Source organism: Momordica charantia, assembly GCF_013281855.1.
Source record: "Momordica charantia cultivar OHB3-1 chromosome 10 unlocalized genomic scaffold, Mcharantia_2.0 BLBB01000010.1, whole genome shotgun sequence".
Taxonomy (NCBI): Eukaryota; Viridiplantae; Streptophyta; class Magnoliopsida; order Cucurbitales; family Cucurbitaceae; genus Momordica; species Momordica charantia.
In genome coordinates this window covers 377,271-401,780 of record NW_028275158.1, presented here as the reverse complement: position 1 = coordinate 401,780, position 24,510 = coordinate 377,271, and the positions used below count along the sequence as shown (strand labels likewise).

Genomic DNA, 24,510 nt, shown 5'->3' with positions numbered 1-24,510 from the left:
TATAATTTGAAGTGTAACTTTCTAAAGTGGGGAAGTTTAAATTCTACATGTGAAAAAACTGTAATATACTTTACTTTTAATTAAGAATAAAGATTTTGAGTGAGAATAAGATTCAAAAAAGAAATTGAAGAACAAAAACAAATTTTGAAATGGGTTCTTATTCTTTTTTTTTTTTTTAAGTACGGTTCTTATTCCCATTATTAATTAGGGTTGTTTTTGTTCGATTGTTGACCATCTCTTTCACCAAGAAGTCAAATAATTCAAGCCAAAGGCCTACTATATTTATAATATAAAGTTTATTTTCCTTTTACTTTTTCCATTAGTCTTTTAACTTTGGAAGTTGGTCTTCCTCTCATTTCAACTTAGGGCATAATTTCAAGCATTTGTTCCTGTCCAAATCCCTTTTATGTCTCCTTGCTACTAAAATTTCACTTTATTTTTTCACCAAAGTGATAAATGCACAATTCCAAAATAAAAAGATATGTTTAATCAATTATCAAAATAAAATTTTATACTAATAATGTTAGTAGTATATTATTTCTATCCGTTCATGGATACCATCTCAAAATAAAATTATGATTATTCTGTTCGAATATGAAATGTGGGAATATATCCACTTTCATTTGAAGTTGTAATAAATAAAATCTATTGTGTTAATTTTTAGTTTCATCTCAAAGACAATATATTTTTTTTAAAAATTACACAAGCAAGTATTCGTATTCTAATTAATATGGTAATGTTAATCTAAAATGTTAATTTTCTTTATGTTCGATGTAATCTATAAATTTGCCTCGAAAGCAACATTTTTTGTTGTTTAAGATTAAATCATAATCGAGAACTAGCTTTTGGATAGATCTTTCATGTCTAGAAAGTCGAAAAAATTAGCAAAATATTAGCCTAAGAAACAAGAAAAAGAGAAGGTAAAGAGATGTTTTACCAATTTGAACCTAATAGCTATCCTTATGGCAAAGCTGTCTAAAAACCATATACTATATTTAACTTCCATCGAAATCATATAATATAAGGTGCGAAATTTAATAATAAAAGGAAAGAAGATGGTAATCTCCGCAATAATCAAACAATTCCGCTTTATTAATTGAAGGGACGAAATTAACAACCACCCAACTGTATTTAATATCAATAAATTAAGAGAGAAAGTGACAAGTTTTTGACTTTGAATGGGTTGCTTAATGGAGTGGCTTATTTATTTATATTCACCAAGATCAAGACATCAAAGATTCTAATATAATTAGTGATGATTAAATAATTAAATAACCTATACAAAATATATACGTTCGTTTTATTAGTTTTCTTTAGACGTTTGTTATTTAATTAGACAGTTAAGATTAGAGCATAATCTATGATATTTTAATTTTTATATTAAGTATATATATATATTTTTGGACCGGGTGGGACGAGGGTCGTGTGCTCCACGAGGCATTCATGTTTGTAGGCCAATTAAAATAAATTAATAAAAAAAGATATTTTGTTTTTTAAATAAAAGTTTCTTTAATAAAGGTATGGTTTTTTTTTCTTTCACAAGTAGTTCTGGGAGTTTTCCATATGTATTTTTTTAGTACATATATATTTTAATATATACTAAAAACAAGCAGCAAAAATTCAATTGTAGGGAGTATCTAGTTGGAGTTTTGAATATGTTAGTGTAAACATCTTAATTTTCTATTATATAGTATAAAATAGCCTGATCAATATGTCATTTATATGTATTTATATGTTTTAGTACGTGGTTGACTTTACCTTTCGTTCACAAAAATCAAATATAATTTTGAGTTTATTTAAGAGACGATTAAATTTATTGTAAGAAAAAAAATTTGGAATATTTTTCCTATATAAGCCGAATACATTGATTTGAAAAAAAAAAAATGAATCAGATATAATCAATTAGACACCGCCCTCGAAACAAACCTAACAGAAAAAGGGAATGGGATGGAAACTTGGTGAGAAGAAGAGAATTTGGATTAAACTTGCTTTTAAATTAATTAATAGTAAATATTAGCAACAATCACCTTTAAGAGATTAGAAAGTCAATAAACTACTTACTATTTATATATAAAACGTTGCATCGTATATATTGTAACATGATAGTGAAATAAGAAGGGAAAAAAAACTGAATTTCTTAAACCAATTGGCCGTATAAAGTCCAACTCGTTTCATATTTGGTAGTGAAATACGTCATTAAAGGAGATATCAAATATATTTATAGTGATGAATTCTTATAGCTAACATCATTATTTTAACTCGAGTTGTCTTTGAAACTAGTTTAAAGGTTAAAAGGGGAAAAAATTACATTTTTAAAAGGCTAGAAAGGGAATGGATGTTAAGATAAAAGAATAGTAAGTAAGCACATTTTTATTTTTAAAAAAAATATTTTTTTTAGTACAATATGTGGGAGAGAATTAAACTCGATCAATTACTGTTGAGCTATGTTCGTTTTTTGTATTTTTAAAGAAAGTTAAAGAATAAGAAGTTAGAGTGGAGGTGTGGGGAAGGTACGTGGTTGCTATTTTGTTGGTTTCTCTTAGATGGGAAAGGGTCAGCCAATTATTTGACAAAAATAAGAGAGAGAATTTGGAATAATAATATTTAGACACATAACATGGTAGTGAATTTAATTAATTTGGACAGTCCAAGTAAAGGTAGATATGCAAATATAATCAAGCATGTGCACCATTCTTAATTAATTTCTTCCTTCCATTATGACTTCTCCATCCCTATTTGCCTACAAAATAATGCCATTAAATAAGGGTAAACCAAAAGCAACAATAAAATACTTGGTTTCAGCTCATGCCCACATCTCCCCCATACTTTACTTTAAACATTCTTTTTGAGAAAAAGAAATATTTTCCCAAAAAATAGTTTTCTTAGTTACATAATAAATAAAAATCATATTGTGAATGGTATCTTTATGTTACAAAAAAAAAAAAAAAAAAAAAAAGATGACGTTCTAAGAATGTCAATTTGAACATAATTTAACTAGTTAAGACATGTTTAAAACAATATTGTGAGATCATATGTTTAAATCCTCACCTCACTCATTGTCGAGGTGAGGAACTAAAAAAAGAGATGGACAAGAATGATGTCATCTTGCTTGTTGAGTTTGTATACATGAAAGCATATTTCTTAAGAAAAAAGATAAATTTGTGGAACCAATCATCACATGTGAGCTAATATTCTAAGTGGAAAATAAATTGGCTTTTTATGCAACAAAATAATATGAATAGGACCTGATTAAAATATATATTTTCTTTTCAGTCAAAAGGTTTGAAAATTCGAATCTCCACTTTTACCTGTTGAATTAAAAGAAGACGTGGCATGGATTTATTTCAAATTTCCTAATATATTAGCATTAGCATTAGGAAATTTCCTAATATATTAGCAATAGAATTAAATTCGATCAATTACCATTGAACTATGCTTGCTTTGATCATTTGTCGCAATTCTAGTTTAAGTGTAAGATATTTTGATAATAGTTAAATTAAGATTAGAAAAGAGTGATTCTATATCAACAAATTTGGTCAAACTATATTATATAACAAAATTATAATATGAAAAAAATGAAGTAAAGTAAAGAAAGTTGGCCGTTTAAATGGTTAGGGGCCCTTTCCTTAGTTCTTACTCCTTCAAGATTCCAAAGGCCACGCCCACGAAAAGAGTCAATTTAGTTTTACTTTTTTAATTAATTAAAAACGAGTTATCATTTTTTGGAAAATAAAAGAAAAACACACAAATTAAGGGAACATAGTATATTAGCGTTAATTCCATTCTTCTAAATAATTGCAAAACGCAATAAAAGTTTTTCTTCTCTTCACTAGAAAACACATTAAATTACTACATAAATTGGGCCATGAGAGATTAAAAAAATGGGGGGGGGGGGTTTTAACTTTTAATTAATTTATTTCTTTCCTTGAGAAATATATTAGCATTGTGAATTAATAAATTTAGATATGATATCTATTTATTGTTGGCACATATCATAGTTAAATGGTCAATGATTGCTTTCATGTTATTTTATTGGGCACTTTCCTATGAATTTTTAATACTAAATAATATGAACTTTTTTATTTATAAATTATATAATATGAACTTAAAAGTAGCATCCCGTGAATAGTAATGAGTCTAAAAAATAATTGATCACTAATGAACAAACTTGTGAGATATTATTAGTAAAAAAAGTCATAAATTATTGACCAAATTGAAGACTAATTTAGGGAATTTAATTTCACAATCAAAACACATGCATCTCATATATCGAGATAATGAATCTTTCCCCCTCATATTGGTATGTATATGATATTCCTTTTTTTATTTTTTCCTGAAAATAGGAACTCGTGTGTTTGAGACATTTCTTCTTCTTCTTCTTCTTCAAAAAAAAAAAACTTTTTCTCGTAAAAAATCCATTTACATAAATGTGAAAAACAGAAAAAGAATGTGATTCCGAAAATGGAAAAGCGGAAAAGAGAGTGACCAAACAGAGCACATGCGTTGAAGAAGACTAAAAGGAAAAGGAAGGGGGGAGAAAGTGATAGAGAGAGAAACAAAAGGACCACAATGTCTATTTTTACCCTTATCCAATTATCTCTCAAATTATCTTCTTCTTTTTTTTCGTGGGATATTTTCTCTGCCATTTAAATAAAATTTTGTCAAGAATTCAGTTTGATTGTTATTTGAATCGTTGAAAGAGGTAAGTTTATTCAAAGTCGTCAATTAATGAAGCGTATGATGTGAGAAATGAAGTTTATTGTTCAAAATCAGTTCCTTGAGGAAATAAAAAGTTTGTTTTAGCGAAAGGGAAAAGAGTTGATTTGTAGGAAAGAGAGAAGAACGGGAATGGGGAATAGGAAAAAAGTTAGGCCGTGGCGAATGCTTGTGGTTGTTAAATTAATGAGGAAAAGGCAAAAAGAAAGTCTTCGGCCACCACTGAATTTGGTAATAATGCCTATTTATGGTGGGTTGGTGGGCTGCTTAAGTTGGAATGAATAACAACACAAAATTCAAACACCAAAAATGAAAATAACTTCAAACATCTTTGCATACAACTAACAATAGAAATTTCAAATTGTTGATTCTTCAACTTGAGCGTTAAACAATGCATCTCCAAACATCTCGAGTTCTTACCATTCAAATTGGATCATTTTCATATTGATCTAAAAGATTCGAAGAGAGTGGATTCCCACCAAAAACAAAACAGATTCTATTCTACAGAATAGTGCATTATTTTTTCACGTTTGGACACTGCCATTAATACAGTGGCCACTTTCTGTAAATACACAAAAGCATCAAACTTTTTGGTAATCACTGGTCAAAACTATTGATTCCCAGGTTCTCACTCCTGAGTCCTGCCCCAAGCTCCCAGAAATTTCATATAGTCCAAAAGATTCAAAAGACATGATCAGATTTGCCACAGAACAAGATTCTCAAAAGGTTAAAGCATTGGAGCTTCCATAATTACCAGGAGAGAGATAGAGAGGGTATTATGGTAAAATAGATGAAGATGTGTAACATGGGCCATATGCAGAGCAGTGCAGACATGTGTTACCTTGAATGTGATGAGTTGATGCCAATAATTAAAAGGCAGTTTGAGTTTAATCAACTTGGAAAAGAAAGGTTTGGTGGTTGAAGAAGGCAAATCCCCACATGGGTAGGTGTGGGGCGACCATTGAGGTTGGTGAAAAGTTTTCCACATGGTGTTATGATGTAAGGTTTATGTCATAGACTCATAGATACAATATTTTATTATTCAGTCATAAGAGAACACATAAACAACAACTCCATACCTCACCTCTAGATTTCACTTTCACAACCTAACTGGCAACTGGCCATTAGAATATCGCCAGGAGCTCTGATCTGAGATCTTTTGCTGTTGATTTTTGTGGGCTTGGAGCCCAGCATTTAACTCACATGAAGCATGATTCCGTGTATGTGTCTAACTATTCAGAAAGCTGTGTGAGAAACCATAAAAAAGAAAATATATATATGCTAATAAAGCCAGACTTTCTAACAAGGTTGTTTCTTTCTTCCTTTGTTTTTTCCTTTTCTTTGTCCATGATGGTTATTGGTTGGTTGAGTTTGTGGTTTTGAATGTCAAGAATGTGTAAAAGATTATACATACTCATCAGGGGCCTACCAAAATAAGCTTTTGAGTTTAGTATTTACTATTTAGTGGTAGTTTATCGTGGACTAGTGTAGAAAATTTCATTTTAAGGATAAATCAAAATCTCTTGGCAAAAGTAGATGTTGCTGCTAACCTGGAGAATGACTTGGCCTCAAAATGTAGCTCTACTTTTGCTGATTTTGGATCTAAGGTTTAACGGGCTTCAACAGATAATAAGCTGAAACTTATTGGATGATGATTGGCCGCCCTACTTCCATTCTAAATGTTCTGACTTTGTTTACCTGGAAAATCACTTACCATTGAGAAATGAGAGAGAGAGATTACTCAGTTAATTATGCGAAAAGAGAGCTGTTATATTTAGAAATTAGCACAAGCATCAAACGGGCTTCGGATTATACATTTATGTGGACAAAATCAATCTCGACCAGGAAAAAAAAACAAAAAACAAAAACAAACAAATCTCCAACTGGTCTTGTGCTCACTAAAAGATGAAAAACAACTAAGACAAAGACAATCCCAGATCCTGAGAAAAGACTCTGAATCATCAATCATCATCACAAGTTGCATTGTCTAAAGTTCTGTGTCACACAATCGGATCATCAATTCAGACACCATCCTCCGGGCAAAAGGAATATAGCTCAAACTATACCTGGAACAAGATAAACCAAGAAAGTCAAGGCCTAATCTAGTTTAAATGCAAGAAAAAGTCTCACAAAATATGATTCGGCACTTTTCACCGACTAAAAATCGTGGAAAGTCTTTATCCTCTAGTTCTAATCGAGTGGAGATAGGCCAATGATAAGGTAAGCTCACCATATAAGAGCACATATCTCACTTATTATTGCAATCACCGTCAAGATCTTATTGTGGATCTGAAAAATGAAAAATGAACAGCAGAGAAACGGAATTACAAAACTAGATATGAGGCGTTAACAGTCTGCAGAAGTTTATCTTAGGTTCGTATCACAATCTGAAATTTTGTGGAACAGATGAAAAGGATGCCATATAATAGAGAAGAAAAACCATTGGTATTGTGTTCCAAAGATTTATAAAAGAATGCTTATTGAATATCTTTAAGTGCTAGCAATTTGAGGCTTCTTTGAGCTTTCACCTATAATGTTATATGGTCAGAATTGTAACTTACCCAGAGAGCACAGATAAGAGCTAGAACAACACATCCCAGGTAAATAGCTGTTGCATAAATACGAACAGAATCAAACATCATTCTTATTTGTTGCCCAGGTCCAAAGAGGAAGGCTGTGCTGCCAAATAAGAGACGGTTTAGTATATTAATACCTCAAGGAAAAGGAACAACACAGTGAAATACATTAAAAGCTTTTTCCTTGATTATCTTTCTTCTGTTTATGCACAAATAGACCTCTCAAAGGAAACTTATGAGATTGAAGAACAACAAGTATAATCCAGAACAAGTGGATTTGCAATGAATGTGAACAAAGCTGCTACTCCTAATAATACTTCTTAACCGCTGGCATATAGAATGTTATCAGAACAGCTTTCTAATTTAATTGGTTTACCTACCTTCCGACTGCCAAAACATTGCCAAATGTAAATAGTACAGCAAACTTGATTGGTTTAGCAAAAACAAGCAGTGACTGCAAAAAGAAGAAAATGTAGCAAACATCAAATATCTCACAAATGAAGTTTCAGATAAAGAAATAAAAAGAAGTCAACAGAGATGGGTTATGTTGCTCTAGAATCATAAAAAATTCAAAAGGAACTTCAAATTCACCGATGAATAAAAAAGAAACAACGAACAAAATCATCTGTTGATGCTGGGTAGTGAGAAGTGTAAGACATTAGTACAAGACAAATAGCCTGCAATGAATCAAGTTATTGAAAATTAGTTGTAACTATCGAATAGGTCCCATTACTTAGTGATAATGACAATGCAATAATGAAGATCATGTTACTTTGTTAATCTTGTATTCCTCTCCAACTGCAAACCACATAAAATTTATTTAACTGCATTAAACCATATTTTTTTAGCTTTCTTCTCAAGTTTTTGACTACATTACAATTGGATAGCATCCTCTTCTCCTGACTCGTCCAAGAACCGAGAGCACTGAGCTTACAGTTATAACAGTGAAAAAGGAGATGATCTTGTTTCTTTTCTTCTTTGCAACTAAGTATACGCTAACTGGGTTTTAGAATCAACCTCCTTCAAATCCCTTAAGCTGAATTTACACCCTCATGACATAATGTCCACACAAAGAATTTTACTTCTTTAGGGCTTCTTTCCTTCCAGATTGCTGCAGACAACTCCTTGCTCAATGGAAACCTGCCAGCTGTTACCAAAATGAACAAAGACTACGCTGGAAAAATACTCCCAAAGATTGTACCTACCATATTCTTCCATCCTCCTCTCTTCTCAAACAAATCCCATAGAATACCCATCATTCATCAATACTGTAAATTCTACCATTTCTGGTTCAGTCAAGTTCTTCCTGGTTGTCACGTTCCAAGAACATCCTCCACCAATGGTCACTTTCTTATCAGCTGAAGCTGCAAACAACCTCGAAAACCTTACCAACAGAGATGACACCCCCAACCAGCAGTCTCTCCAGAATAAGGTTCTCTTTCTATTTACCACCTCAATGCTAGCGAATGCCTCTGTAAATCATCTCAGTTTTATAATGTTGCACAATGGACTTTGATAGGACCCAATCCTCCTTACTTCTGTTAAACATCCTCTGTTCCCTCCCATAAGTACCTGATTTAATCTTATTCCACAATTCATCAGAATCAGCAAAAAGGTTCCATATCCACAAGATAATTAAGGTCATTTTCTTCCTTAAATTCCCAATCTAGAGTCCTCCGTTTTCAATTGGTAGAAATTGTCAGCCAATTGATCAAGTGACATAAAATTTTCTTTAGTATTCCCTTCTTAGAGGAAATTCCATAGCTTTCTTCCAACTTCATAACCACCTCCTTTGTTTGTTGTGTTATTAAATTTATACTCGAAGCCCGAAGACCAACCAGTGGTAGTTAGAGGGTATACATTTTATTCACATCCCAAAATAGTCATGCAATTGTAAATCATACCCAGACCGTAATTTTAGGACCAAATCCAAAATTACCAACAACGTTTTCGCATTTACACAATGTATACATAACATAAACATATCTGAAGTTGTATCGAATGTAGAAGTCGCTTAAATGTTCGTACCAGAACCATACAAACCACACCCCCCGTCAAGCAGGCTCCAAATCCATACAATCTCTGTTCAGAAAAAAATCCAAAAAAAGTATGAAACTGAAACAAAAGACAAAAGCAAAAAAACAAAAAAACTACAGCAGAACTCGTGAAATTTTCCGCAAGCCGAACTCTCTGTTTAAAGTACCTGTACAGGAGATAAAGAACATAGATCTTCTGAATCTTCATCCAACAAGCTCTGACCACGCTCTTCGTCATCGCCAAACACGCCTCGGCTGAGCTTCCACATTCTCAAGCAAATTTAATTGCCTGAGCTCACTCGGTCTTCAAACTTCAAAGGTCTCAACAAAAGTTTCCAAGACGAGAGGACCAGGACCTCCCCCGTTAGCTGTAAGTTCTACTTTTGGAATGGCGATTGATCATCGATAAAACCACTGCGTACCAGAGAAATCAACCAATGAAGGACTACAATTAGCAAAATTTATATACAGTTGTTTGAAGAACAGATTACTTTTTAAGATGATTAATTTTTTCAATAATTGTCTGAATCGTAAAATTATCTCATTCAATAATTTTTAAAGATTACTTTTTAAATATATGACAAATTAATATTTGTTTCAATAACTTAAGAACTATTTCTGTATACTATTAATCTGAGTCTAATTGTGAATTAGACACTTATTACCTACTTAAAATTAAAGATTAAATCTTTCATCCCATATTTGTCAAAAAAAAATATTTCCAACATTGCTTAAAAAAGATTATAGGTTCCAATCTAATTGTTAAATAATATTCTAAAATTGTTTCTTAATTTTATATAAAATAAATATAATTAAACACATTTACCTAAATTTTTAATAATTTTAGGACTACACCACAAAACAAATTACAATCAATCCAGGCTCGGGTTGGAAATATTTAAATTAAATTTGAAATTATATGCAGTTATACAAATTTCTTGACTACAAAATAAAAAATTAAGTTAAAAATTAAAAGTTTAATAATGGAAAAAAAGATCTGTTTAATAAAGTTATATAAAATTCATAATTTTGTTAAATATAAATATAAATGGGAATTGGGATGCTATATGAATTTAAAGAAAGAGGCCCAAATTAAGGAGCGCAATTTCGAGGGCCTTCAGAGCTCGAGGAAGCATCTACCAGCTCTGCTGCCTGCGCCTCGCCTGAGGGCCGAAGCTGAAGCTGATACGGCGGCCGGCGGGAGTGAGCTTGGGGAGTGAACATGTCGTCTACTCTGCTAGAGGTGACGCGCGCCTCGCACGAGGAGGTGGAGCGACTTGAGCGTCTTATAGTGAAGGAGCTCCAAAATGAACCTGCTTCCGGCAAGGACCGTTTGCTACAGAGTCACCGAGTCCGCAACATGATTGACACAATCATGTCCACCACCGAGAAACTCGTACTTTCATCTTACACTTACTTCCTCTGATTTCTGTATTCTCGCTTTCAAATTTTTTAGGACGCAATGGGGCGTGGAAGTTTTAGGTTTTTTGGCGCTCTTTTGTAAAATTTTGTGTTTTCCTTGTAGAGAGGGAGTGTGCATTTGAATTGTAACTTTTCGATGACATGCTAGTGCAAGATTTTGGTTTCGCAGCATTTGGGAAGAGATGTAATTGCTTCTACGAGCAAAGTTTGTTTACTTTGATTGTTGCTACGGACCATAGTTGAAAATACTGTTCAATGGAAAAATAAAGCTAGGCTAGAAGTTTTCATTTCAGTGGAAAAGAATAACTCTCTCCCTTTACCACTAGAGAATTTTGGATATATAATGCAAAGGAACGGAAGCAGTACAAACTAGAATCTGCTTCAATCAGGAAGCTTGGTGATATAGGATCGGGCCATTTTCTTTGAGTTGGGAAAAAATGACCTCTACAAAATTCCTGCTGTGACCTAATTTTCTGATAAGCTAGATGTATTACTTTGTTTGATTTGTGCCTGTCACCTTATGTTATCATTCCTCGATGGTATTATTTTCTTTGACCTGGACTGAACTCTTCTCTACCCGTCCCCGCCATTGCTTTTGTGTGCAGGTTGAGATTTATGAAGATAAGGATAGTGCCAGGAAAGATGAGATTGCAGCACTCGGAGGGCAAACAACTTCAGGAACCAACGTTTTTAGTGCATTTTATGATAGACTGAAAGAGGTCATCAGCAATATTTCATTATACCTTTGTCTATCTATTTTAGAATTAATTCACGTCTTCCACATGAATGTTAACAAGTGAATATGGAGAAAAGAGGTGGAGTTCAAGTATATAACTTTGTTATTTATTTATTTTAACAATAGACTATTTCATTGGCAAAATGAAATGTAAAAAAGGGGCCATAGACTGGTTGTAGTGTTTATGAATGTTCCTCATGTACACCGGAAGCTTCCTATTTTTTTTTTTTTTTTTTTGTAATAATTTTTTAAAAGGTTTCGTTGATGATGGAGAAGTTTGTACTTGAAGTACTAGTAAAATTTTTATTCCTACATTTCTTACCAAAGCCTTTTGCTTTCACAACTCCTAGTAGGAAGTCCCAATCAACTTTGTTGAAAGCTTTTTCTACGTTTAGCTTGAAGACAAGACCCTATTTCTTGTTTTTGACTTTTCATCAATGAGCTAATTGGCTCGAGGCTTGGATTTCCTCCCCTTTTTTATAATTTTATATTTTCTATGAAATTGTTTCTTATATAAAAAATCAGAGTTACACGTTTGTTGTTTTTGGATGTGATCATACCGTCATTAACATATTGAATCATCACTTTGCTGTGAAGTGCATGTGGGTGAGGTTAGGTATTAGTTGGGTGACCAACTGGAAAGTCCAGCGATGTTTCTGTTCTTGCTTCAACCATAGAGACATGTATCTTAGAAAACTTATTAAATACAATACTCCAAGAGTAAATGAGAAAAATTTGAGTAACATCTGCCTAGAGGTTTCGTGTTTGAATGTTCGGGTGAGCTTAATAAGGAACACTCTTGATGTTCCAGAGTTTGAGCCTTAGAGTTGGCGTGGACTTTAAAAAGAAAGAGAAAAATATAAATTTGTGATCACTAGTAATTTGAAATATTATTTCAAAATTATCAGTTGCTTACTTGCTTTATATCAAGCTCAATTACATTGTGTGCAGATTCGTGAATACCATAGAAGGCATCCAGCTGCACGTGTTGTAGATGTTAATGAGGATGATGGTCTTCTCAAAGAGGAACCACAAATTGAGTTCAGTGGAGAGGTCTCTCTATTTCTTTTTATGACTGAAATTTGCATAGAATTACTTGACTGTAGTTCTTTCATGGTTAACACTGTAGTTTTTCATAAAACCGGTCTATTGCCTGGCCATATATGGGAAACTTCTCTTGAAATTACTCCCATTACTCCAAGTCCAATTATGAAAATTATTCTCATGCTTGCATTTTCATATTGTATGTCAACACAAAGCATTCTTATGAAAGAAGGGCTTTTTCTATTGCCTAGTAATAGGGAGCACAAGTTTTTGATAATTAACGCAATATACAAATTTACAAATTTGCACATCTGGAAAAAGGTGAATTGACTGCATCAAGAAATATATATATTATTTTTGGCCATAATAACCAAAAGTTGTTTTTTGACGTAAAAAGATTTGATAATTTTCAAAGTCTTAGACCCCCTTATCTTTTTATAAGAGAATAAATTCCAGTCTTTTAGATTAATCAAAGCTTATTTGTGAGTTTGTGTTGACTAGTGGGGGACATTTTGAGAGAGCCCCTATTTGGTGGGTTAGATAGAAGATTATTGGTTAAAATCTTATTTTGGTTCCTAAGCTTTCACACTTTTTTTTTTTTTTTTTTTTTTTTTATAGGACACACTTGATTTATTTGTATTTTTTTACTTTTAAATGTTTTTCTTTGTTCCTTGAACTGCAAATAAAAAATCTATTGTGTTCCTTGCCGCTAAACTTTCATATTACATTTAATAGGAATTTTATGTGTATTATGTGGAATTGTGTTCTAAGCTATATGTATTTGTTTGGTATCAAATTCGAAATTAGGTGATGTATGATTTATGTTAAATATAATGCAGAAATTTAAAGACAATGTTAAAACAAGTACTAATGAAGTTTGGGGACCAAAACAAAATATTTAAAGCTATAAGGTTCAAAGAAATGTAAATGTGAAAGTCCAGGGATCAGAATAGGATCACCAACATTATCGTTTTACGTGCATGGAATGGATATTGGAAACTACACCCCCCTTTATGTATAATGTGTGTGTGTATCCATATTTCCTGTTTCAGTTATTGACTTATTTATATTTTAGGAAGCATTTGGACGGTATCTTGATTTGCACGAACTGTACAACCAATATATTAATTCTAAATTTGGAGAGCCCATTGAGTACTCTTCTTACCTGGATGTTTTTTCACAACCCCAGAAAATCCCTCGCAAACTAAAGATTTCAAGGTAAACAGATCAATTTTCTTCCTCAAATATGATCGTGCTATTGGTTAATGATTTGTTTAAGTGTAAATAAGTGGTGTCTTATTTTGAGTTCTTCTAATATCTACTTTATACAGACAATACAGGGAATACATGGAGAATCTACTTGCTTACCTCATTTATTTTTTCCAGCGTACAGAGCCCTTGCAAGATCTTGATAGAATATTCTCAAAGGTTACTTTAATTATGGTCTTTTCTCCTTATTTTAACATTCGATTTTCACATTATGCATTATGTACCATTCTTGGAACTGGATCTTTAATAGGCTGGTTTCATTATAGTTTTCTGCGTGTGACAATTTTACTGAGTTGAAAGCGTGCTGTTTGCAAGCTATCTATTGTCTGCATGTTTTGATAAGGCTTTAGGCTGAGCATTGTTCTACTGATGAATGATTAATGTGAGGGTGTTTTGATAGGGTGAATCTGAATTTGAAGAGCGATGGGTTACTGGCACAATTGAAGGATGGGAGAACACTAGTAAAGATGATGGCCATGATACTGACCCGCTTAATCTTATTGATCTTGACTATTATAGCACAGTGGAAGAGCTGGTGGAACTAGGTCCTGAAAGGTTAAAGGAGGTAAGAAGTGACTCATGATGCCATATTATGTGTGTTGCAGAAGTTCTACATATGGCATTACTGCTTTCTTTTGCTACCTTCCTTAATTTCTATATCACTTTCTGGTAGGGGTTGGCAGCATTGGGACTGAAGACTGGTGGTACAGTTCAGCAGCGTGCAGAGAGGCTTTTCCTCACTAAGGTAGTTTTTTACTGCCTTTTTGTCCAACATAGGATGTCATATGTTGTGAACCTACAGTAATTCAAGCATAACGGTAAAGTTATTGTGCAGATTACTTTCTACTTTGAGGATATATTTTTTCTTGTGTGTATGTATACAATCATGAATCTCTTTTTTTTATATGTATACAATCATGAATCTCTATCTATGTCTTTAAGACTATATCTATAGACTCTCTCTCTCTCTCTCTCTCTCTATATATATATATATATATATAAAATTCTGACGAGCAATTGATTTTTAATGTAATGTCCTGCATAGTGCTATCCGGACAACTGCTTACCCAAATTTTTCTTTGTACATATTTGATTTTCAATAAAATTTTGTTTCTTGTAAAAAAGATCCAGCCCGTTGCTGGAAGTTTATTGTGATAGCTTACACATAACATGATGTTCCTAATGTAGCAAATACTCTTTTTCCTTTTTTGTCTTTTAGATAAGTAGTATATGTCCTATATGATTAGCAAAATTTGATTTTAAGGCCAGTCTGCAATAGGATGATCAACATATAATTCAAACAGTGAATGTCATGGTTATGTTCTCTTTTGTTTACAAGAATAACTGGGTCTTGTTTCAGTGTGGTCGTCTGTATCTTGGATTTTCCCATAAATTAATGCTGATCTAGTGTTAGATTCCAGAAATAAATCTATCCGTATTTCTGCCAGTTATGTTATTTGTGATGAAAATATGCATTTAATTTTCCTCGAGCATTGATAGGTAAGAGACATCAGACAACTTTATTTTTCTGGGATGTCATATAATCTTATACCTCAAAATTTTTTCAAGGCTTGGAATATTATTTTATTAATTTTACAGTTCATTTGACACCTCTATTCTTTGCAGCATACACCTCTACAATTGTTGGACAAAAAACACTTTGCGAAAGTGTCTCGTGAACCGATTCAGAATGGGGCAGCTGCAACTTCACTACACGATGAAAATTTGAAACAAGTTGCCCTGATGGAAGCAAAAATTGAAAAATTGTGCGATCTTCTGGATGAGGTTGGCTTTCAGGAACGATCAAAACATCCCAGTTTACTCATATCCTTCATAATTTATATACTCCAAAATAGATAATTTTGGGACTTCTTAATAAGCATGTTTTGTTTATGGCCATTTTCAGACGATTGCTCGAACCAAAGACAATATTGTTAAGAAGCAAGCATTAACTTATGAGGAAATTGAAGCAGAGCGTGAGGAGGTGAGAAAACAGTAGTTTGTCGTTCTTTGTCCATTCAAGCTTCTTCCTTCCCCAGTGATGTTAAATATATTTACCTATTAATATAACTTGAGAAATATATTATTTCTGAGATGGTTACCATGCATGTCATCAACGAAGAATTCTGCCTAAACTGTGGAGAGGTGTTCGTAGGTTATGTATTTGATATTGTTATGTAATATTTATATCAGAAGTTTATTTAAAAGTTTATAAATAGCATCCCAAATCTGGCTTTATGGTAGACTGATTTAGCCTTAATTAGAACCTTACCAAAATGGTATCTGGTTCACCGAATTTTACTTCCTGATCGTGAATGGCCTGCATGCCTTATAAACGATGGTTTATTATGTGGGTTCAAGATCTTTTTTCCTCTGTGTATGTGCATTGGTGCCCGCTTGGCAAGAAAACTGAGATTTTAATAAACCATTCACCATTTACTTGCTGTAAAAGTTTAATTATTTAATAGCCTTTTGATGTGGCAATTCTGGCAGGAAGAGACACAAGCTGAATCTGAAAGTGACGATGAAGAGCAACAGATTTATAATCCCCTCAAGCTCCCAATGGGTTGGGATGGTAAACCCATACCTTACTGGCTCTACAAGCTTCATGGCCTTGGTCAGGTAAATCATTCCATCCCCAACCAAAGCCTGTATCATGGGAAGGAAAATATAGCATATTAGGAGCCTAATATCTGTATGTCCACTTACTAATTAGTCACTACACTTTGTCATTTTTCACTTATTCGGAAGTAAATTCCTCTTGAAGGAGCATAGTTTTCATTTTAGGGAGCACATCAATTGGAACTTGATACTTCAATGGAGTTGACCTTATTTACTGTTATTTAGTTGTTTGTTTGTCTTTTCAAGTCAATATGTTATTGTATGTGAAAAACATGATATAGTTATGACTTTCATAAACTTTCTATAGACTAATCTCAAGAAAATAAGCAACATTTTGGAAGCCATGGTTGCACTTGTTATTTTCATAATCCCTATAGTTCAACAGCATGTTCAACAGCATGTTGTGGTTGCTTTTGTTCTCAACCTTTTCAAGTTAACGTGGAAAGATTTGCTTGAGAATGTGATAGTTTTGTGATACAGGAATTTAAATGTGAGATATGCGGAAACTATAGTTACTGGGGTCGTAGAGCTTTTGAGCGACATTTCAAGGAATGGCGTCATCAGCATGGAATGCGTTGCCTTGGTATTCCGAATACAAAGAACTTTAATGAAATCACGTCAATTGAGGTAGGCTTTTGCTGCTACTTTGATCTCCCTCTTCCGTGAGTGTATTTGTTTTTTTAATAAAAGCAACTGTACTTTTTATAGACTAAAATGTACAGAAAAGGGTTCTGACCAAGGATGGAGCTTACAAATATTTGCTCTAATCTTTATTGCTAAAGAAGAATTTAGTTATAAAGACTAGAAAGAGTACACCAAGAGGAGCTCACATTCGTTGGCTACATGTTGACATTTCACTACATTTTTTATAAAAGATATTGCCCTTTCATGTTTATGTTTTTTTTTTATATATAGTTATGACTTTACGGATATGCCAAAAATTTTTAGTCCATGGTCAGTCTAATACTAAGAAATGCCTGCATGGTTGCACACTTAATTAAATTCTTCAGTGAGAAGATCTTGTATTCACTTTTCTGATCTTACAGGAGGCAAAAGACTTGTGGAAAAGAATTCAAGAGCGACAAGGAGTTAACAAGTGGCGACCAGATCTGGAAGAAGAATACGAAGATAAAGAGGGTAACATTTACAATAAGAAGACATATACAGATCTGCAACGCCAGGGGTTGATATAAGAATCACATTCATCATGGAGATCTTTCATTTGTAAGTTCCATCTGAATTCCTCTCTAACCATGCTTGACCCTTATTCTGAGTTTTATGTGAACCTATGGAGGCGTGAGAAGATTTTTATCCTTCTTTCTTCGGTTCGTTATTGTATGATTTAGTTAATGGGTTTTATTCATCTTTCTTTTTCAGATTCCTCATTTTATGGTTAGCCGTTGTAGTTTTGGAGGAAGCATTTAATCAAGTTGATAGAACGGAGATCATGAGAAGCTCAAGCGAATTATATGCATAGTCACTAGTCAGGTTGTAGTGCTTTTTTTGAAAGCTAAATTTTGAGAATCAAATGTAAGAAGTTCGGTATCCTTCTGCTACCAACATTCTCAATACAGTTGCTAATTCGTGCTTTTTGGACCAGCGACGTGTATGGCACTTCCAAATTCGAGGATACTTACGATTATAAGATTTTAATTGGCGATTAAAGAGAAAAATTTGACTGATTCGGTAGACTCCTTTTTGCCCCTTAATTTTTATACTCTCATTTGGACATGGTAGTTCAGCTGCCAACACTGCACTTGTCAGATGCAAATGGTCTAATTAGATTAGCAGGTAAGACATTAAAAATATGGATTTATTAATAAACAGAAGTCTTGATCTAATAAAGGTTTTTACAAAAGCCATGTATAGTTAATGTTTTTATACAAAAAAATTTACCATGATTCTCATTTTCCTGCAGTTTCGTAAAAGTTTACGAACATGGATTTACAGTATGCAAATTGACGTTGAATTTTATACAATGAAATTGAATGATCAATTTTGGGTCTCAACTCAGGAACTTGTGTCATCTATGGCTTTCATGCAGACAAGATCTTGTAAATAAAAGTGCAGATCCATCTACAGAGCGGAGAATCAGCAGCCTGGAGTCCACATATGTCCCACAGATGAGCTTTGACAGATCGAACAATTCTGGTGGGACTTGTGTCCGGACTTCCCGGACGACATTTCTTGCAGCATCTACATCTTCACTCAGCGGATCATCAAGACTCATCTTCACGTCGATGTCGCCTGAAATGAGCTTTATGGCCGGGAGGCTGGACGGAAGCTCCTCAAAAGGAATCACCTTCCTCCATTTCTTACTAGACAACTTCTGAGCCAGAACATGCTGAACATTGGATTGGCCAAATGAAAGTTGGCCTATGGTGTTTTCTTCCTTCAGGTACAGTCTTCTTCCAGCTTGTATTCTGGAGGAAGAGTTAACCACCAGTTTCCCATTGACACCCATTTTATTATGTGGCCAGTTACGACCTCTCATGACTGTGAAGCCAATGTCGGAGATCAACGAGAGGCGGTTGTTTAACTTAGATTCTCTAGCAACTGTCAAGCACACATCTCCGACAAGAACCCTGGCAGGAGGTTGACGAAGGGTGAGGCCTATGTGCTTCCCTGTAGAGTATAAGAAACGCCATTTTCCTGGGATTAATTCCTGCCAATGCTGTATAGTAAAAATCCAACATAAACAGTTCAGATGCTAAAACTGATAATTACTTTTTAAACACAAAAACAACACGTAGCAGCCCTTATGGAACATGGGAACCAAATATATCTTCAGAAGTTGCTGTTTTAAAAATATGTTTTATACATGCAGATGTTAATATTGATCACCTTTGGTTTTGAATGAGGACTCAGCATCTCCATCAACTCAATGAAGTGGGAAAGCTTGCTTCGCTTAATCACAGAAAATGAAGAAAAATAAAAACTATTTAGAGACCCTTCTAATATTTAAAATGTTCGTAGCGAGAGAGATGAAGCAGGAAGATGAAGAAAAGGTTTGTTATGCACATACCTGAGGGCGGCTGTAAATGTATTCCTCTGTAATTCGAACTGCAGTTGAACCAAGACCCCATCTAATAATTTCCACGGATGGGGCTACCCGCCATCTTGGTCCACAAAGGAATGGATGCCGGAGAGCCTCTAAACAGCTGCAGGGAGGTTCAGTTTATTTATTTACTTTGAGAAGGAAACAAAATTCCTATTGATTGGTGAAAGTTACATAGAAGAACGGTTACTAACGTGTAACCCAAAGCCGATATGTAACAATACTTGGAACAAAGCCTATACCATCCCCAAATCTATACCTTCCCATCTACAAAAAAAAATATACACTCCCCAGTTTGAATTTAAAATTATAGTCACAAAAAGAACTTGAAAGAGAACACCAGAGATGGCATAGTTTTTGCTAGCTCCACTCTCTCCTCCCAATATAGACTAGGCTCTTCCTTTCAAAAATTCTTTAATTTCTACCATTCATTTGACCCCACAAAATTTCCTTAATGCCAATAGTCCAGATGACATTGGCCTTTTTCTTGAATTTGTAACCGCATAGCAATTGGGCCAAAACCCAACAGATAGATTTGGGGTGAGAAACTCCGTTAACAAAGTTCTAAATAGGTTTTCACTTTTTAACTCCTTTTCTAAGAAGTTGGTCTCTAATGCATAAATATGTATTTACCTTATTCTTTTAGAAGGACTGTTTGCAAGTAACAAGGAAAGAAGGTTCCACCCTGCACCCCAATTTCTATCAAGTATCTGCAAGAAGGATAAATGAATCAAAGATCTGGATATAGATTGAGGAAAAATGATTGCAGGAAGACAATTAAAAAAATATTTACTTGTAATCCGACATTTCCAGATGATAATCTATGCTGAAGGACTTGCAATAAATATTCACGCAAGCATGAAGAATCTTGGCCCTACATTTCCAGACCAAGTAAACATGGTTATATATGTGAAATAAAACATGAGTACTAGATGCTTAAGTGTGTACGCCAAATGCAAAGAAAAAAAAAACACAAATGCTAAATCAGACATTCCAGTGCCTGATCATGCCAAAACAGTCCTGGGAAAAAAACAAAAGAACAAATTATTCAGATGTTATAGTCATACCTTTGAGAAAAATGATTTGAACTTTGTGAATATTAATGGATCCATGAGTTCCTGCAACACCATCTTTGCCATCATGAACCCCACACATCTTCACCGAACAAATGAAGAAAACATCAATAAGACTATCGAGAAGTTTAACAAGAAAAAAGTTACTGAACAGTAATTCCTTTCTCCAAAGATACCTCATATCAAATGCAATCATCATTTGCCGTCGGTCAAAGCTATTTTCAGAAGTGCTATAATTCTCAGCATGTTCATGGAAGTAGGAAGCATTTCCCAGAATCCCAACCTGATAAAACAAAGGAGGACGAATACAAGTTTGCATAAAATGAAGCAAGAGTTGTTATCCTAGAAGATACGAAGGACCATAATCTGTTGTTCAATTTCTTGAATATCAAGTTGGTACATTAATCCACGTAAGTGTATCATATAAAGTTTGTTCATTACCATTAAACTCAGTAAACTGTAGCACATGTGAAATTTTTACAAATTACACGAGAGTAACCAAAGCTAAACCATAAACCGATGCACTTGGAACATCTAAGTACAACTTCAATCAGAAGGACATGTAGATGAAATGGGAGAAATACCCCATGCCTTGCATACTCCAGGAGGCAGTCCAGAGTCAAAAAATTCAATTTGATTAATCTATCATCCCTAATATTGCTAGTCATACCATCAACGGGTCTAATCAAGCTAAGCCAGTGCATGCTTGATTTATAAATAAGAGATTACTAAATGTACCTACTTTGACATATCTATTAACAGGGCTTAAGTACTTACTTTGACATGTCTATCTACAGGGCTCAAGTGAATGTTTTCCAGCCTCAACTCGGTATGTGCAAGCCCATGGCTGTGCAAGTAATTAACCTGAGATAAATATAAGGAGGCATCAATAACTAGCCACTCTCAATTTCCAAGGATATCTCAATCACCTACCCCAATCAAGAGATCCCTCATTAATACTCGAATGAGCCGTGAATGGCGTGAAACTGCAGGTCCTCCACTGGTGGTATCGCCAACCTTTCTGGCAGACTCTTCATCCAATGCAAGAGTAGCTTCCAATGTTGGAAGCCAATCTGACTGTTGAAGCCAATGCCTCAAAGAAAAACTACCATGATGCTACAATTAAAAACAGAAAGTGGTACGGTAGCGTTACTTCTCTATAAATTTCACATTAATGGGGTCACCGGGTTCTAAACATAAAAATTAACTGGGAGACGTCATATTATATTAAGAAATAAAATCTAATAAGGAAAGGTTGGTTGTTCCAAAATCATCGAAGAAGAAAGAATATGTTGTGATCCTAGGTTCAGTTGTAGCTGAGGTACAAAAAATTCTTCATGAAACTAGTCAATATTATGTTCAAAGAATTGCACTTAAATGAAATTTGGGTTGATAGGGTTGCTAAAGGGTGGTAGATTCATGGGAATGGCATAAAAATTGAATGCTACAGTCAACTTTAAGTAAACCAATTGTTGTCCAAAAACTTTAGTAAACATATTTTGGGGGCACAAAAATCCATATAAACTAACTTAGGGCACCTACCCCATGAACCAGAGTAAATGAGCAGCGACCATTACTCATAAGTGAAGATATGTAGCCATGAATTTGCATTGAATAGGAATGATACATCAATCTGCGACGAGCCAGTTTCTTCAATACCTAACCACGTGATTATGTAGAAGAGTCAAGTACAATATACCATTACTTGCTTGTAATTTGAAAAAAAAAAAAAAGATGCATGAAATACAAACTTCAATAGCTCTTTTTCCTCTACGCTGAGCCTGAGGAGTCTTTAGTCTTCTAAGCACAACCTTTGTGTTGTATAAAGGACTACAGTAAAAAAAATGCTAGTTATAAAGATTTGAATTATTTGAAGAATATCAAAATACTAAAACAAAAGTAACTAACCTATGGCAATTTTTCACAAGTGCTTCAAAAACTACTTCATCCGCCTACCACATTGTTGCTAACATGTCAAAAACTTGCAAGAGAGAGCAAATAGGGAGAGTCATTAAAAAACATCCTCATACCCGACCTCCGAGACCAGTGCTGACGCAATCGAGAATCTTAAAATCAGATATCTTGAATCTGACGACATGGTCCAATTCTTCCTCCACAGAAACTGATAGAGGACTCGGAGCATTGCGCTTTGATTCTGACACAGATGCATCTTTTCGTACTGATGAGCACAGTAGTCTTGAACATGGTGCCCAATTTGAACTGGGATATTTCCCAACAAAATGCACCGGAAGAGGACCAATGAGTGTAGTCGACAAATTTTGCTTAAAACAAACACCCATAATCCTTTCAGAACTTGGGTTCAAAGCCATTTCATGACGCGGCCCCATTGATCACAGGATCAGCCACTGAAAAAGAAAATACAGTCGAGTAAGCCCCAACCTTCACTCTGCACTATCACAGTTCTCAAAATGACACCACACGAAAGAAATTTCCTCCATCAACTAAGTGGTGGAAGGAAACAGTCCAATTACATACAACTTAGTTTCGTGATGTGGTAAACAGACCGTAAGGGGAGGAAAAAGGGGTGGCTTTATTTCTTGGGTTATGTCAATAACAAAGACGAATACATGTTTCAGTTTGACCAATGACCAGGAGAGGTGGAATGCATTAATTTGCTAAAAAAACGAACTATGAACATTCGGCGCAAAACTCAAACTCATACAGGCGGGTGAGTATTCGGGGAAATCCAAACAACTGAATCAGTTGAAACTCAACAAATTGGAAAAGAAATTCAGGAAAAAACATTACATGACAAGAACTGGAAAAAGAAGCACTTCCGATGTCGCAAGCAAGTATAAAGTTTGAGAGCAAATCAAAAGAGAGAAATTGAAATTGGTGGGGTTACCGGAAATCCAGAGAGAGAGAGATTGGCGAGAGGTTGAAGGAAGGAAACATAGATTATATAGAGAAAGAAGGGGTGGGGGTCGCCGTCGGGCTGCCGGAGAGAGGAACGTGAGGATTGCGTGGAAGAAACAGTTGAAAACGTTGCTCCATACCCTTTCCTCGTGCCGTCCCTAAATATCTATTCTCTCATTTTTACACATCACCATTATCACATTTTAAATTTAATCATTTCTCTATTTTATTTTATTTTTCTAGTACGCTAAATTATCGTTGAACTATCTTCGGTCCGCATTTATTTTATTGCTTCACCTGCAACTCTCTGTACTCAATCCATATTTATAATTTATATAATTTTTTTTTGGTTAAAAAAATCTTTTGGTCTTTGCTAAAGCAACGATTTAATCTCTAGGTACTTTTAAATTTGATAATAATTTAGTTCTCGAACTTTTAAATGTAACCATTAGATTTATTCCTTATTGTGAAATTTTTAGTAAATTTCTTATATATATATATATATATATATATATATATAGATTGATAAACCGATGAAGGACTAAATATATCTATAAATTATAGAGATTAAATTGTTATATGATAAAACTTGGCACTTAATTTTGATAAGATTTTTCACGATAGGAACTAAATTGTTACAAATTTTAAATCGTAGGGTCTAAATCGTTACAAGTTGAAATTCATGAACTAAATCGTTACAAAAAGACTAAATATATTTTCTAACCAAATTTTTTTGCTTTCTAAATTTATGATAGTAGTATTTAATGAATTGTGTTCAGCTATACATAGATTTTTAATAATACTTTTTTTTCTTTTATGTCTCGTTGTAAATCAAATTTTAATCTTTGTTGGATCTTCAAACTTTTGAAAATAAAATTTTAGTCATTGTGAATGTTAAACAATTTTAAGATAAGGTTTTAATTGAGATGCACGATGCAACATAAAACGATGGCAAATCAACTTGAAGATGAAAATAAAGTTCAATTTGAGAAATGTACAAAAATGAAAAAAAAAAACAAGGAACTTTGAAGATAAATGCATACTAAAAAAGAACAAAAATGAGAAATGAACAAAGAAAGAT

At 33.8% G+C, this 24,510-nt stretch overlaps 3 protein-coding genes across 8 annotated transcripts; 1 reads left to right on the top strand and 2 right to left on the bottom strand.

Moving 5' to 3' along the window:
- Positions 1-6,465: 6,465 nt before the first annotated feature.
- On the bottom strand, positions 6,466-9,792 carry LOC111011745 (Got1/Sft2-like vescicle transport protein family). Of its 3 annotated transcripts, none has more exons than XM_022285631.2 (7): positions 9,496-9,792; positions 9,321-9,374; positions 7,884-7,969; positions 7,673-7,746; positions 7,278-7,390; positions 6,947-7,005; positions 6,466-6,782 (listed from the first exon to the last, which is right to left on the bottom strand). In XM_022285631.2, exons 1-7 carry the CDS (start codon positions 9,595-9,597, stop codon positions 6,704-6,706), a joined length of 567 nt encoding a protein of 188 aa, XP_022141323.1. In that variant the 5' UTR covers positions 9,598-9,792; the 3' UTR covers positions 6,466-6,703. The 3 variants fall into 3 exon arrangements, with proteins under 3 accessions (XP_022141323.1, XP_022141324.1, XP_022141325.1); XM_022285632.2 differs by having other exon boundaries at positions 7,278-7,395; positions 7,910-7,969; XM_022285633.2 differs by lacking the exon at positions 7,884-7,969 and having other exon boundaries at positions 7,278-7,395; positions 9,496-9,787.
- A 604-nt stretch (positions 9,793-10,396) lies between these two features.
- On the top strand, positions 10,397-18,103 carry ATO (splicing factor-like protein). The gene is made up of 13 exons (XM_022285181.2): positions 10,397-10,724; positions 11,356-11,469; positions 12,438-12,539; positions 13,606-13,748; positions 13,862-13,958; positions 14,200-14,364; positions 14,473-14,544; positions 15,426-15,584; positions 15,706-15,783; positions 16,293-16,421; positions 16,902-17,048; positions 17,468-17,645; positions 17,799-18,103. The coding sequence occupies exons 1-12, from the start codon at positions 10,551-10,553 to the stop codon at positions 17,612-17,614; spliced, it is 1,527 nt and encodes a 508-aa protein (XP_022140873.1). The 5' UTR covers positions 10,397-10,550; the 3' UTR covers positions 17,615-17,645; positions 17,799-18,103.
- A 110-nt stretch (positions 18,104-18,213) lies between these two features.
- Positions 18,214-23,579, bottom strand: ORG1 (OBP3-responsive protein 1). 4 transcript variants are annotated; one of them, XM_022285179.2, is made up of 14 exons: positions 23,419-23,579; positions 22,583-22,918; positions 22,461-22,504; positions 22,304-22,382; positions 22,095-22,211; positions 21,486-21,668; positions 21,330-21,416; positions 20,729-20,835; positions 20,547-20,634; positions 20,273-20,353; positions 20,113-20,189; positions 19,447-19,582; positions 19,266-19,328; positions 18,214-19,095 (listed from the first exon to the last, which is right to left on the bottom strand). In XM_022285179.2, the coding sequence occupies exons 2-14, from the start codon at positions 22,898-22,900 to the stop codon at positions 18,445-18,447; spliced, it is 2,031 nt and encodes a 676-aa protein (XP_022140871.1). In that variant the 5' UTR covers positions 22,901-22,918; positions 23,419-23,579; the 3' UTR covers positions 18,214-18,444. The 4 variants fall into 4 exon arrangements, with proteins under 4 accessions (XP_022140871.1, XP_022140872.1, XP_087974751.1 ...); XM_022285180.2 differs by having other exon boundaries at positions 23,322-23,576; XM_088118625.1 differs by lacking the exon at positions 23,419-23,579 and having other exon boundaries at positions 22,588-22,721.
- Positions 23,580-24,510: the final 931 nt, after the last annotated feature.